The 15,282-nt window shown below is 40.2% G+C and overlaps 2 protein-coding genes across 4 annotated transcripts; one reads left to right on the top strand and one right to left on the bottom strand.

Moving 5' to 3' along the window:
* Positions 1-2,634: 2,634 nt before the first annotated feature.
* Positions 2,635-8,273, bottom strand: LOC136948942 (uncharacterized). Of its 3 annotated transcripts, none has more exons than XR_010877403.1 (7): positions 8,179-8,273; positions 7,587-7,694; positions 7,048-7,240; positions 6,805-6,879; positions 6,076-6,331; positions 4,001-4,146; positions 2,635-3,327 (listed from the first exon to the last, which is right to left on the bottom strand). XR_010877403.1 is itself a non-coding variant. In XM_067243099.1 (2 exons), exons 1-2 carry the CDS (start codon positions 4,101-4,103, stop codon positions 2,735-2,737), a joined length of 696 nt encoding a protein of 231 aa, XP_067099200.1. In that variant the 5' UTR covers positions 4,104-4,138; the 3' UTR covers positions 2,635-2,734. The 3 variants fall into 3 exon arrangements, 1 of the variants encoding a protein (XP_067099200.1); XR_010877402.1 differs by having other exon boundaries at positions 8,153-8,238; XM_067243099.1 differs by lacking the exons at positions 6,076-6,331; positions 6,805-6,879; positions 7,048-7,240; positions 7,587-7,694; positions 8,179-8,273 and having other exon boundaries at positions 4,001-4,138.
* A 3,087-nt stretch (positions 8,274-11,360) lies between these two features.
* LOC136949211 (complement component C1q receptor-like) lies at positions 11,361-14,060 on the top strand. The gene has a single exon (XM_067243442.1). It carries the CDS (start codon positions 11,404-11,406, stop codon positions 13,123-13,125), a length of 1,722 nt encoding a protein of 573 aa, XP_067099543.1. The 5' UTR covers positions 11,361-11,403; the 3' UTR covers positions 13,126-14,060.
* The last annotated feature ends 1,222 nt before the right edge of the window (positions 14,061-15,282 follow it).

Here is a 15,282-nt window from a genome sequence, read left to right as displayed (position 1 = left end):
GGATCTGCCCAGAGCCACTCTGATCTGCCATAACAAATCGCTAGCGTTCGCCTTAGCCAATTCCTTCACCACTACTGTAACAGAGCTAGCTGCCGTAGCTGGAAAATCAAACTGTTCCCGAACCCCGTGGGGAGGAGGGCCACAACATCATGGTCACCAGCAAAACTCAGCAAAACTTGTTCTTGCTCTGGCTTTACATTTAGTCATTTAGCAGACGCTCTTATCCAGAGCGACTTACAGTAAGTACAGGGACATTCCCCCGAGGCAAGTAGGGTGAAGTGCCTTGCCCAAGGACACAACGTCAGTTGGCATGACCGGGAATCGAACTGGCAACCTTCGGATTACTAGCCCGACTCCCTCACCGCTCAGCCACCTGACTCCCTTTAGCTTATGGATATTCGGCAGCGTTGCCACAACGGACCGAATGGCTTCGCTCGCATCTTTCTCCGCTGACATTACAGAACTACAACACAAACTAGCGCACGACATCAACGTCATCGTTCTCAGCCACTCCCTCTGTTCGCTGATTGGCCGGTAGAAAATTAACCGGAGACATCTGACTTGCGTACCTCATGGCCAGACCTATTACAGAAGAAAAATCAAAATTGAGCGGAAGTACGTAGGAGGGCAGAGCCAGGCTACCTCTCATCCGGTGAAACGGTATAAAAGCCTGGAGCTCATTTGAATGAGGTCCTCCAACTCCACTTCAGTTAGGACTCCTGCTGTATTGTTATTGTAGCCTACATCAGCTAGCTAGCTATCAGGATGTCTCCCTCCACTCGCAACTGCATCTTACCTGGATGCAAGAACTTCAGCTGCACTGCAACGTTATTTAATTTCCCTAGTGATGAGGAAAGGAAAAATAGGTGGATTGATTTTGTGAAGAGCCACGCTGATGGAAAGCTTCGCATCAACTCCAACAGCCGCCTCTGCAGTGACCATTTCACCGAGGACAGTTTTGAAAACCTGGGACAATGTAAAGCAGGATTTGCTATGAAGCTGTTGTTGAAAAGAGGTGCTGTTCCGACTTTATGTTCATTACAACAGCAAGCTGTAATGTGATGTTGTCGCTAACAGTTATTAGCAATGCTAACATCCTGCCTGTATCTAGCATAGGTAGAATGTGTGATGATAGTTTATTGGCAATGGGGCTAACGTTATTTCATGTTCCTGACTGTGTTTCATTCAAATAAATAACCTGTGTTTTCATGTAAATCTACAATTCAAGATGCATGTTTGTCCAGATCTATTTTTCAGCAAGATAGCTAGTGCTAGTAAACTGAAGCTGAGTTTAATCACGATAGTTTGTTTGCTAAGATGTAGTGCTAACGTTACCCACCTTGAAGTCGATCCTGCTGTTATCTTCGACAGCAGAAGTGGAAACAACTTACGTAATCATTTCAAATGATATCTAGTCAATCTGTTAAAGTGTTGTGTAAACACAATAGATTTACTTGTACGTTTTTATTTCAATTCTCCACCTTCTTGTTTCAGTGGTCGTGTTGCGTCTTTGCTCCGCAGCTTCACTCGTTGTAAACCAACCAATCAGCGCGCAGCTCATCTATATATTCATGAGCATACCATAAAAGGAGAAAACGTAGTGTTTTTCCCCGGGACAAATTCACAGGAAGCAAGCATCAGGGGGCATAGAACAGCACCCGGGCCATTTTCAGCCCAACCGATGTTACATACCCTATTCGGAGACCTTAAGGAATAGTGTGAAATACCCCCAAAACCCAGTCAATGACCCATTTAACATGGACAAGAGACGGACGGGGTTCACGGACACACGGCTTCTCTTGCAGCGCGGAGCCGTACCGAGCATCGCCCTCCCGGCCGTTCCTCCTCCGGTCGCACATGGACCATCCACCGCCGCTAACAGTTCAGATCTCAGTTATATGTGCTTGTTATTATACTAGATAACCTTTACAGAGGTATCCCTAATATGAGTTGGTGCAAACCGCTAACTTGAAATTACTCGGTGTAGAATGATGGTATTTTGGTGAAATGGTTGCTAATGTACTAGTGTGTCTCTGGTGTCCATTTTTACTCGTGTTACAGCTCAGGGGAACAAGCTTCATTTATATGCATCTGTATGTTTCACTCATTGGAACAAATACATTATCTGGGTCGTAGGTACTTGAGAGGCGGCGCCTTCCAGCGAGGGGGCGGAGCTTCAGCTCCTTCTGGCGACACGCCCCCCCAGTCTCAAGCAGAGAAGACTGCTGATTTTCTCACGATTTCAAAGCCTAATTTAACATACTAATCGGTGTTTTTTTCTTCAAATTTGGATGGGTAGATAACACATTCTTCTGTGGTGTGATGAACTTAAAACTCGTTTCCAATTCCACTTTACAGGATCTTTAACAATAAATAAGAATACAAAGTAACAGGAGTGTGGAATTAATCAGTAAGTGGAAGGGAACCAAAAGTGTGGTGCAAAGATCAGTCCTGTAAACACAAACAAAAAGTCAAAACGCAGAGGGGAGAGAATAAGCAACCTCCAGCACAGACTAGGCAGGCCTTTTCTAGGTCAATCAACCTCCAATTGCGTGCACCTGAGAACTCCCGCCCTGCACACAGAGACGCAGCAAAAATGGGCGGCCCCCCGAGAGATCCACCAGGGTCGTAACATTGGGATAATGCCATTTGAAAAGGACTGTTTTATTGAGCTTCTGTCGCATGTTGTTGCTCTGTAAGCTAAGTGTAGTCATTTTAGCGATGTGGTTTAGCCTTAGCTTAGAAACAGGGACACAATTAATGTTTGCAGCGTATGGTAGTGGCTGTCTATGCCATACTGCGTGTCGCCGATGTGCTCCCCGAGCACAAACACATCCTCTGACCCGATCCTCTTCCGTACAATGTACATGACCTCTAGCAGTTTGATGGGCTGTGATCGTCTGAAACTTGATGATGCCTGGCGAATGAGCCACTCTGCTGCCCTGACAACCCTCATTGTGCCCTCTGATGGAATCACCAGGCCTCCATTTTTTTTTTGAGACAGCAGGTGGTAGCTCTGGTCCTTGATGGCAGATGCAGCATCTGTCACCAGGCTGGCATGGCAGACATCACAGGAGGGAAGGTAGCTGTGGTCATGAACTTGGGCAGGAATGTCAGCAAACGGGGATGGAAGATCTTCTCCTCCTGCTGCAGAGGACATATCTACAGCTGATAGGCCTGTAGAGGTGTCGATGACCGCTGGTAGGGGCTCTGCCTCATCCTGTGCTGTCACATTGCCTCTGCATGGTTTAACAACTCCACACCGGGCCATCAGCTTTCTAAAGATGTACTTGAACTGGCTGGCATTAGGGTTCTTATTCCAGCCACCTTAATAAAACACAAGGTACACGAGTATATTACACAGATATTCAATACATGCTTTAAAATGTTTTGTGCTTAAAAAAAAAAGACAAATTAGAACTAGCCACCCCTGAATGATCTTTCGACATAAATTAAGTTGAATGACATTATCAAACAATTCAGACTGTATCAGTGGTGATAAATTCAGCAAACAGTCACTTTAATAACTTTAATCACAATCTGCACAATGTCACATTGCAATTTGCACTATTTGTATCTTTTGTACTATCTGTATTTTTAGATTGTAAATTATGGCTACTTTATATTTTATTCTAAATCCTGTTAGTATTAGCTACACTTTGTTCCTTTTGTATAGTTAGACCACATATTTAAGTTTTAAGATTCCTATATGTTTAATGTATGCACCTTCCTGCCAAAGTAAATTCCCTGTCTGTGCAAACTTTCATGCCGATTAAAACCCTTTCTGATTCTGATTCAGAAACACACAGACTATTTTCTAAATACTCAAAATAGTTTGGGACACTTCCAGGTAATGTGTATGTCTTCAGAAAACACATTTTACAAAAAAATGAAAGAAAAAAAAAACATATGGACCGACAAACTGAAAACAATACAAGCATTTGCTGAAACTTTGTGTCACTTAGTGTTGCGGCTGCTAAATATAAATTATGAACCCTACCGGATGCTCTGATGGAGTTGAAGAGAAGTTCCAAGAGGTCCTGGCTGAATCTGTAGGTCAGGACATATCGCTGTCCTTCAATCAGCACAGGAACCATCGACATCAACGTGTCAATGTTTATGATGTAGCCCAGGACAGTGAGGAACCTTCAAAAGCAAATGCTGTATTACTATGATGATTCTGCCAAAACAGCACACAAGAAAGCAGGGATGCAAACTAACAGAAAATTGTGAATGCTCCCAGAGCAGCACTTCTCAGGGCAGACAATCTAGAAAAAAACTGAATACAAGAGAACTGGCAAAAGACACAGACAAATTTGCAGACAGCAAACACAATAGAGCAAGATAGTATTATATGAATAATATATAATACGTATCACTTTATGAACTTGACGCAGACAGAAAAGAGCATCTCATGAACTCGATGCAGACATGACAGAACATCTTACAGGACGGTGCATCTGAACTCGATGCAGAAGATGGTAGATAAACAAGAACAGAGCATCTGTTGAACTTATATCATGGACTTGAGGGATGCACTGAAACAGGTAGTTTTACCTTAGATAATTGAATGATTTGTAAATTGACTACTTGTATACATCTAACGAAGAATAAAATAAATCAGCAGTCTCATTCTGATCATTTGGCTTTTATCAAGAACTCCCTGGTGCTTGTCCAATTCCTGGAACCAAGGGGGGCTTTGAACCCTTTGGCTCTGGGATTACGACTGTTCAAGATGTCAAACAGCCTGTCTGTTATCTATAAACAAATATCTAAATTAACTGAAAATCATCACTTTAACTTAGTGTCAACAGGTATCAGATAGTAAACACCCAAGTATGAAGCATAGTTTGATTTCTCTCCATTTCCTCTCCATTTCCTCTGTGGCTATGCTTTTTAAAATTTAAATGCTGCATTGCTTTAAACCTGTAAATCTGAGATGTGACAATAAGGGTGCTTTTTTTTCTTTTCTGATTTGGCAAAGTACACATGCTTATCTGTGACTCGGTTGGCAGCATGTAGACCACTTCTTTTGGACATTGTTCAGCTGAACTATGTACTTCCAATTGATACTGCCAGTTATGCTGTATAATTGGGCTGTATGCCTGCAGAATCAGATTTTTTCCCCATTGCACACGTCAACTGTAAAGCACCATAGTCTGCACAATTATGTAAATACAATCAAAATGTATAAAAAGCAGAACCGTCAACCAGAGCAGATAGGCAATAATGGGCATGTACCTGCAACATATTGCGTGTCAGCTTCAGCATGCGGCTAGCGTCCATCATAACAAAAACATTGTCATGGGTTACTGGATGTGGGAAACGGGTCTTCAAGGGCTCACAGGGGTCTGCTTTTAGATTGCACGCAAGTTGGGAGCACATACTGACATTTGATGCATGACCATCCATTGTCATGCACACCATCCTCATCTGACGATGATGCAGCTCTTCTAATGCATGTTCACTAACACTTTCTGTGATTCTGGTGTGAGGGACTTGGTCAAATAATATGCAATTGGAGCTTTCCAATAACCTTGAAGCCCAACCACCATAAACACAAGAACCTTGGAAGCTATGTCCGTCTCATTCAATCAATCCCCCATGTCCACATATCCAAACAATGTTTGTGTCTGAGGATCATGTTGAACGTGTTTTTTGATGGACATGGCATCCAGCATCAGAGTGACACATCCGTATTTGACCTCATCTTCCTGACGCCGTCTTTCCAGCATGTCCAACATAATTTCATTGAGACCAGGTCTAGCATCAAGAGAGCTCAGCCACCTTGTATAATTAAAAAGTAGCCATTTAACCAAGTAGCCATTTAACCACTAACCCAAGCATCCCTATATTGTCTGTAGTGCTTAAAGTAATTCAGTGTAAAATTAGACATCATGGAGAATACCTTTGCAATGAACTGGGATGTGGAAGGTGAATATTCAGAGTCTCTCTCAGGTAGTGATATCCCTCAATTAGCAAAAGTGATTCAGTAGGTCTCTTTTTAATAGTAACTAGGAAGTCAACAAAGAACATAAAATACACAAAATATTCAATGTAATATTTTTATTTTACCTTAGTAGCATTCAAGCTTGTCTTTCAGCTCTTCGTTGATTAGATGTGTCTCCTTCAGTTCCTCCACAAGAGCCTGCATGTTGTTCTTGGCCCTCTTTTCTCTCCTCAGGGCATTACTCTTCTCCCGCTGCAGTTTCCTCACTCTCACTGAGGCTTCTTCAAGTTTGGCCTTTATAGCCTCAGGGGAAGCAGGCAATGTATATAAGTGGTCAGTGGCCTGCCGCTTGTGCCCCAATCTCCTCTCTCCAGTGGCTCCCTGTTGTTTTGGCAAAATATACAAATACATAAATAATAGTAATACGGAAATTAATAACTTACTTTTTCAACAATTCACTTTTGAATTCTGTGAGCCTGAATACATTTTTAGGTTCTCCAATTCTCCAACAGAAAACACAACAGCATACTTTTAAGAAAATGTATAGGCTTCTCCACTTATAAGGCAAAAATATGTTTTGTGGCTCTGGACAAAAATGTAAAGGTTGCCTAGCCCTGGCTGTAGTTTCAGTGTTCATGCATGTTTATTAATTCCAGTGTATGATTGACAGAGAAAGTGAGATAGCCAGTGGTTTTTCAAACTTTTTACACAGAGTACCACCTCAAATAATATTGGGCTCTTAGACTACTAACACCATCATAGACCTTTCTGGGTACCACAAAGATAAAGGATTTAATATAACAAGCCATATGATGCTCTAATTAGTTTGTGACATTCCACATGCCAATACTCACAACATCAGGCATCAAGTCCATTGGCAGGTTGTCATCCGCTCTACTACAAGTGGTTGTGCTTCTTGTTGCTCCCGACTAAAATAAACAGTAAAGAAGTTTTGAGTGGCTAAAATGTGCTGTAATAAACAACACATTATATAACTTGCAGAAACAAAAAACTAAAGTGTGACATTTAACCACATATTTAGATTGATACATCCATCTTATACACCTTAAATTATTGTTGGTCAATGATACACATACCCTTTGAAGATGAGCTGGAAAGTTGAAAATGGTTGGCACAACACCATCTTTAAGCCGGACAGTCTGACCCGTCCTGTCAAAGTCCTCACTCCTGAAGTGCTCACTGCAGAGCAGTGTCCTGTCAGAGGCAGCAAAACCGTCCCTTCTTAGGGCAACTTCCCACTTCCTCCTCCTCTCTCCGGTTTTGGGAAACCTTAAAAAAGTGAGAAATGTACCCAGATATATAAATTATTGTCAACATTTTCAATACGTATTTACATTTACATTAAGGGTAAGGACACAAATACACACTTAAATTATCAAATTTTTGGGGTAAATGTATGTATGCATGCATGTACTTTAAGAATCAGATAACTTCACTAAAAACAATAAAAAGGTGTCCAAAAGAAACTTTCAGTGATTGTGTAAACAAACGTTCTAAAAAGCCTTATGTCAACAACAATCTAGCAATACTATTATGTCATAGCCCCGCTGTCCCTGTACATGCTTACACTAAGTAACTAACGATTATACTAAAAAATAATATTGTAATATCCTACAGGTGAAAGGTGATCCCACGGGTTTTCGTTTCGAGACAACGGCGATTAGAGCATCCGTAGGCTGCACAAAAGTCTGGCATCTTCACTGGCAATAAAGTCAGCAATTTCCTGTAGAAATCGTAATGTAAGGTTTTTAACAAACCAACCCGATTGGAAAGCATGTGGAACTTCAGTTAAATCATGTGCAACTTAAGTTATATTGAAAAGAAAGAACAATTTTGCCTCTCCCATTGATGTAAAATTACTGGGAATAGCCTAGTACGGTTGCCCACGGGTGCACAACACAACAACATTAGCGAAGCAAAAAAAAGTTGAAAACACAACAACATTAACACACAACACAACGACATTAACAAAAACGAAACATTTATAAAAACGCTGCATTTCAAAAAACAATCAACTACTTACAGCACCACAACATTGAGTGACAACACAATAGCATTGGTTCACACCACAACATCAGCCGAGAACACAAGAAAGAACACAGCAGTATTAGCTGAGAACACCGCAGCATTAGTCCAAAACACAACAACATTTGCAGAAACGCTGCATTTCAAGTTGCTCACAACAAGAAGTTCTCCAGACCACTGACCACTGGTGATTGATGGTCTATTGATGGCATAGAGTTAGCTATGTTACTAGAGGCAGCTACTTTTGTCTTCCAAGATGGTTTCCGCATTCATTTCTATGAAAAGTGCTCAGTGGCGCAGTGAGGCAAGCGGTAGCGCGAAACCGGACCGCGTCATCTTTCCAGTTCCGGATCTTCCGGTCTAGCGTTAAACAGTGGCTCGCTTTTTTTCTAGCTCCGAGACTCGTGCACGCTTGCAAGTAGCTGTACACGTCATACTTTGCGACAACCAGTCGCGATCTTGTGAGCTGGAGCTAAGGCATTGCAATAAACTGTCAGAATGTGGTACAAGTCCGATCAAGAAGCACATGTGAACTTTACGAAAATCTATAATATTGGTACTGTAGTATTATACATGCAGGGCCTATACGTTGTTCTTTTTGCTTCGTGTTTTTAGTTTGACTGCTTAAGTATTGTGTCGGATTAAAGAAACTGTAAACTTGAATATCTGGCTCCGTCGTTGTTCTAGCTCGGCAAAGCAAGCTTAAAGCCTATAGGCTACCTATGTTACTATTATAATGATAATGAATGTTGCTTAATATTACTAGCTTATTGTTAATGCCATCGTTGTGGTGTTAACTGACAAAGTTCTAACAATATAACGACCATAACAATATTGTGGTTATCAGACATGATTTATTAATCTTCGTCTTTGCGCCATAACATGTCAACAATCTATAATGACGCCGTAACATGCCACGATATTATAACTAATTATATTAGGCTATAATGACGTTTGTCATGCCATGAGCATAATATGTGTTCATTACAAAATAGTTAAATCTGCTTTAAAATAACGGAAATAAACTCTACAAACAACCGTCATGTATGTGTGCAACCATTTGTAAAACTTGCTACAATAAAGGCAGGCAACTGTACATTATCAAGTCCTTTCTCCTGGTTCTCATTCAGCTCAGGTAAATCAGGGATTTGCTGATGTTCCCTTTTGTGCTCGTCCCCTGTTCGTATCCGTGTGCATGTTTCCAGGCAGCTTTTCTTGACGTAAGCAAATAAATGGGGTGCTAGTTTACCCATTTCGGATTGGTTTCAAACTTAGCAAAAATCAGGAAAAATTATTATATGAAAAAACTAGTAGTATGACCCAGGTTCGAGAATCGAGCAAAAATTATTGGGGGAGATAGTTTTGTAAATATTGACTGGAGTTAATGGAATAAAAACGACCGTAAGAGCCGGGTGCCTAACCGTAAATGAAATACCACCTACATCCACCGGGGCTGTTGCTTCAAGCCGAGGGGTGAGGGGTGGGGGTCTGATTGATGGCGAGATTGCATCTTCTTTTGATGTTATGTAAGATTCCAACTAAAGTTTCAGAGGTGCGTCACTGCCACGTACTGTTCGGGGATGAGGCTGGCGGCCTACACTTTAAAATAAAACAGAGAAAACCATATAAACAAATAATCAGAGAAACACCTACATGTATCTATTGTATTTTAGCCAGGTATGTATGTAGCTCAATGTAGACTAAGCTTTAAACAAGAAGCTACAAATAGCCTATATGTTGTACTTTTAATACGAGGAGCATGATTGAACATGTTCAGCAGCAAAAGGCCAACAATCACCAAAAACCATTGACTGTAAAAATAACCTATAGTCTATGCCAAAAACCTGGCACACTGACCAACTGGTTGTTGTTGGTTTGTGCCTTAAAATCTCAAAATCTTAAAAGTCAATTTAAAAGAGGAACTGATTGGAGAGCTGGTCTAAGTCCGTGTGTGCCAGAAATTGGAGGGGATAATTGTGTCTATGGTTGGGACAATTTCCTGCCATTGATGTTGTGACCTGTTGTGCTTCCTTTCCTTAAACAAACACAGGAAATGATCTGTACTGCCACATTCATCTGCATCCCACAGGCAAGAGAAAAAACAATATACTGTCCCCCCCAAGGAAACCCCTCTGTTAGCAATGTGCAACATACATCAGTACTATGGCATTGAGTATGGTATCAATTTATTAATAATGCCATCCACATTTCTATCATGAAACAGTTTTAATGCAATCAGTAGCCTACCATAAAATGTGAAGTTTAATTGGTTGGTTAAAGTGTTGAATTGGCAGTCTAGATTAGATATAAATCATTGCCTGGATGATCAGATGATAGAAATGTATCATTTGTGCAAATTACACATGGACCATAACTTCATGGGTAAACCACTTCAACCCTTCCATACATATTGTGATGAAATAACTAAGTATAAATAATTGTTTGTGAATATTGCAAGATTCCACAGTATTACAAAAGTGATTACACACTTCATTGATGATATTTAATAGTCTGTATAAAGAACTCAATGTATAGTCTATTTCAAACTCCCATTTATGGTATCTAAATATCACAGTTTTTACTCTACAAACGGCAAATGTTTACTCTTCGACAGGTCTGCAAACGCCTTTGTAAGCAGAGATTTGTTACAACGTTTGTTAACTGAGACCGTAGGTCGAGGACAGCGTATTGGTCTCATTATAATACTAGTATATAAGAAACTGCTGTCCATTAAAGTCAATTTTAGTTTGTCTTCTTTTTAGCGCAGAATGAATTAAGGATATGGTCGGATTTTCACAAAATTATTACTATATAATTTAAAATGTTGATAGTTATGATTTATTAATAGAAATGTTACCCTTGTATGTATTTATTTGAAATGAACAGATTGAATTTAGATTGATTTTCTGCAACATCCTCCAATACATGATAAACAAATGATTAGATAAATACAATTATTTGGGACAACATAATCCTTGTGTATAATACTATGATATAAACATTAACTTCATAATAGGCCTGGTTTACTTTCGATTAAATTACTTATTTGGTTTCTTTGATTGGTTTATGAAAGTATTTCCATTTTTGGAGTAGGCTCCACAAATCCAGAGACCAAATTTAGGCCTACCAGGGATGGAGCTATCTGTAAAACATGTCTAAACATGACGAGGTCCTGCTATTGTGTTTTGTTTCCAGAACGGAACTTGCTTCAGGGGGAGACAAAAGAAACATTCTGCTAAAGATTATTATTTCCGTCTTCAGTCTGTTCACAAAACAGGATACAGGAGTTTGAACGTTGAATTAGAATTCTCACCACTCTGTGTTTTTGCCTCATGGATTTTAAACGTATCTGCCAATGGAGCATATTGATATGAATTGAAATTTATAGTTTATCTTTTGTAGCAATAATGTTCTTAAATCTTTTACTACTTCTCCACATCTGTGGGTCAATGGGAACCACAGACAACATTGCTGCAAGTCTATGTTCATCTAAAGCCTGTTTTACCTTACACATGGAAAAAGTGATCTTTGAGGATGCTCGAAAGAAATGTGAAGACAATGGAGGTTACTTATTTACAACTAAGAACAACACTGAGAAAGCCCAGCTCCAATCAATTCTTTCTCATGTTGATGGAAAAAATCGACGATGGGACCTAACATTTTGGATCGGATTAAAATTACACAAAGGGGAGTGCGTTACAGATAGATCAAGTCTGAAGGGCTTTAAGTGGATATCCGGCATGAACTTTGACCAGTATTCAAACTGGGACAGGGAGCCCCTCCGTACATGTACAGAGGACAGGTGTGTCACAATACATTATGATGTATCAAGCAACAGCGAGTTGAAATGGACTGATGGATCATGCAAGGATACTGCTTTTTATGCATGCAAGTTCTACTTCAAAGAGATGTGCAAACCTCTGTCATTGGCAAGACAAGGAAAAATTTACTACACTCCACCTTTTGCCAAAAACCCTTTAAATGAAGCTAATAGTCTGAATTCTTTGCCAATAGGGACATATGCTGAGGTAACGTGCGGTGATGACAGTAGTTTCACCATTTGTAAAGCAATGAACACCTGGACTAACCCTGGTCCATTTTGTACATCAGACAACCAAAGTTGCGACTTAAAAAATGGTGGATGTGACCATTTCTGCTTGGATGTAAAAGCTGGTGGCGTACGCTGCGAATGCAAGGATGGCTTTGAACTGGGAAATGACCAAGTATCTTGTGAAGCAAAAGACTATTGCCACGGTTCCCCATGCCAATATCAATGCAAAACAAGTGGCGCAGGCTTTTCATGTGTATGCCCAAAGGGTCTCCAACTGGACAAAGACTTAATTGGATGTGTTGATATTAATGAATGCCAGATGCAGGCCTGTGATGATCATGATTGTGTCAACACGCAAGGTAGCTACATGTGCGTGTGTAGGGTGGGATACAAAATGGTCGGTGGCAAATGTCACGACATAGACGAGTGTACTGAATCTAGATGTTCTCAGATATGTCTGAACTCCCAAGGGTCATTCTCCTGCCATTGTATTTCTGGTTTTATTGCATCAGAAGATGGACATGCCTGTATAGACATCGATGAATGCCTTAATAATGTACGATGTGAGTACAAATGCAAAAATACTATAGGCGGTTTCAAGTGCTTGTGTCCTAATAACTTTAGATTACATCAGAATGGACTTACATGCATTGAAGATTTAACAATTGATTCCACTGCTGAACCAACAGGGAGTCGTTCAATCTCGGTGACTCATGGCAAGACAATAGAATCTCAAACCATGTCTGATGAATTAAAAAACAAACATGCGTACACAGACGCACCCCCTTCAGACAATGTGAGCATGCATGAGCAGACTCTTGGCAAAGTTACTTTGGAAACAAATGCTCCGAACAGCAAAACATTTAATTCCAGGCTGTTGGTATGGTATGCTATTGGTTCAGTTGTTCCACTAGTTCTTTTAATTGCAGTAACCATTGGTATAGTTATATTTCGATGTGATCGTTCTAAAAGAAACATAAAGAAGAAAAACCTAACTGCTGATAGCTATTGTTGGGTTTCCTCTGGTTTAGAAACTCAGTTAGAAAGACTGAATGGGTCAGTGTTGACAAACAGATGACCTCTAATGATTTGACATTTGTGAAAGCTGTTTCTTTTAGCTCTATTTATAGCATCATTTTAAATATTATTTTTTTTACAAAAATACATTTTTCAGATATTTCCTTGATTGTCTGTGTACATCTTTTTTTCTGTGTGTCTGTAGGTATGTAGTAAGATAGATAAAGAGTGTGGTAAATTTGAACATTCCGATTAGGCTCACATAAACACACGAATGTGTGTGTAAAAAGGTAATGTTTATAAACATCCAAATGTCACACGCTACGACATTAGTCTCTATGTGGCAAAAAATATATATTTCATTTGACAGCATAGGGCGGAGCCTAAACATATGACTTAACTGTACTATCTATCTATAATTCCAGAAATCTGTTTGTCACCAACATGTTACTCATCGATGGCATCTCAGGCACTGTGCCCTATCTATTATTCCGAGAATCTGTGTGTGTGTGTCCTACTGACATATTATTCACTGACTGCATCAAAAGCACTGTGCACTAGTTTGAAACAGTAATGTCAAAATGTTTTTTCAGTGTTTGACACATGCTCTGCGTATGGACATCTGCTGGTCAATTCATGGTATGGCGACTATGTCGAGTGATTGAAGGAATGGAGTGAAGTCAAGTCCTTGAGACATTAGTCTGACAATTGTCATTGACAATTTAATAAATACATGTTATGTGACAAATGTTTTGATGTGTACGTTTCTAAAATATGTTATCATAACTCTTGGTTTGGTTAAAACAACATTACCTCTTTGCTTTAGAAAAGGTGTTACCTGTGTAGCATGACATTCTATTATACTATATGTCTATATTGTACTGTGTTGAAATGATAAATAAAGCCAGCTTGAACTGGTGTGCTGCTTGAACTTTGTGTTACACTGTATGTCTGTACTATGCAACTCATGATGAAATGACAAATAAAGCGAACCTGAACGTGTAGCAGTTGTTGAGTTGTGTAATTTTGTGTTGTATGGGTGTTGAAGTGAGTCACTGTGTGTTGCAAGCTGAAAATGACGGTGGTGCGGTGGCAGTCCTCTTCTTGTTTCAATCAGAGAAGCTGATGCTGTCTTGGTGTTTAGGGCTACACCAAAACCCCTTATTTTTAGTGACTGGGCACTAATTCACACTTAACCGGTGGGGACCTCACTCTTGATGTTACTGTCATTGGTTTTCGTCCCTCCACATTCTCAAATCCAACGTTCTTTTGGAGCTGTCAACATCTGCCAGAATTGCCATTCCCTTCTTGTCCTTATTCATGGCCGTCCAGAGATGATGTGCTGATCCTCCACTTCCCAGCCCTGTGGCTACCACTGCCTAAACTGACATGCGCCAACTCAGAGCAGTGATTTGGAACTCTGAATGTTTGTGTTCCATATTCTTGATGTATGATTTTGTTCAACCTATGATCCCTCAATGAATTTCTCCTTCTAGAGTTTCTTCAATGTTTTCTCTGGGAGTTTTCCTGGGAGATTTTCACTTGTGTCCCTTGAGGGTTTTTGTTAGTTTAAATGCAATTTTATGGGCATATGTGAAGCTTTCTGTGACAGTGCTTGTAAAAAGGGCTATACAAATACAATTGGATTGGATTAATAATTTTGAAAGACATTCGCCCCCAGATATAATACTGTGTAACACTTGATACATAACATTTACCACTTACAGCTAAAACAGCCCCATTACTCAGAACCTGAAAGGTAAATCAGGGAGTCAGGTGGCTGAGTGGTTAGGGAATCGGGCTAGTAATCAGAAGGTTGCCGGTTTGATTCCCGGGAGAATGTCCCTGTACTTACTGTAAGTCGCTCTGGATAAGAGCGTCTGCTAAATGTAAACCAATCCCCCTTTTACCCACAAAGGTTCAGCATATGGCATACACCACCCACGTGTGTTTCCATAACTACCATAACAACATCAGTTACCAAACAGTTGTAACAATCTGTCAAAGAATTTAGTCAGATAGCTATTTGCCGAGCAAGCACGTACCTGCCAACCCAACCAGAACCAGTATGCCCATAGAGAGGATCAGTATGCACATTCACAATTTGAGCCGAGGGAGACACACCTCCTTGATGATAATTGGTTGATAATTTGTCTCCTATAGCTACCTAAAGAGTATTCACTCAATAGAAGAGGCAATGTGTTAGCTAAGGTGCGGA

Source organism: Osmerus mordax, chromosome 9 (assembly GCF_038355195.1).
Source record: "Osmerus mordax isolate fOsmMor3 chromosome 9, fOsmMor3.pri, whole genome shotgun sequence".
Classification (NCBI taxonomy): domain Eukaryota; kingdom Metazoa; phylum Chordata; class Actinopteri; order Osmeriformes; family Osmeridae; genus Osmerus; species Osmerus mordax.
The sequence above is the reverse complement of the archived record's forward strand: the minus strand, read 5'-3'. Positions and strand labels throughout refer to the sequence as shown.

Bases quoted from the DNA above. Each gene is read 5' to 3' on its own strand.
- LOC136949211 (XM_067243442.1), top strand. From the start codon at position 11,404: ATGTTCTTAAATCTTTTACTACTTCTCCACATCTGTGGGTCAATGGGA.
- LOC136948942 (XM_067243099.1), bottom strand. From the start codon at position 4,103: ATGTCGATGGTTCCTGTGCTGATTGAAGGACAGCGATATGTCCTGACC. The intron at 3,328-4,000 runs GTAGGGTTCATA...TGTTTTATTAAG, and splicing joins CAACTCCATCAGAGCATCCG to GTGGCTGGAATAAGAACCCT.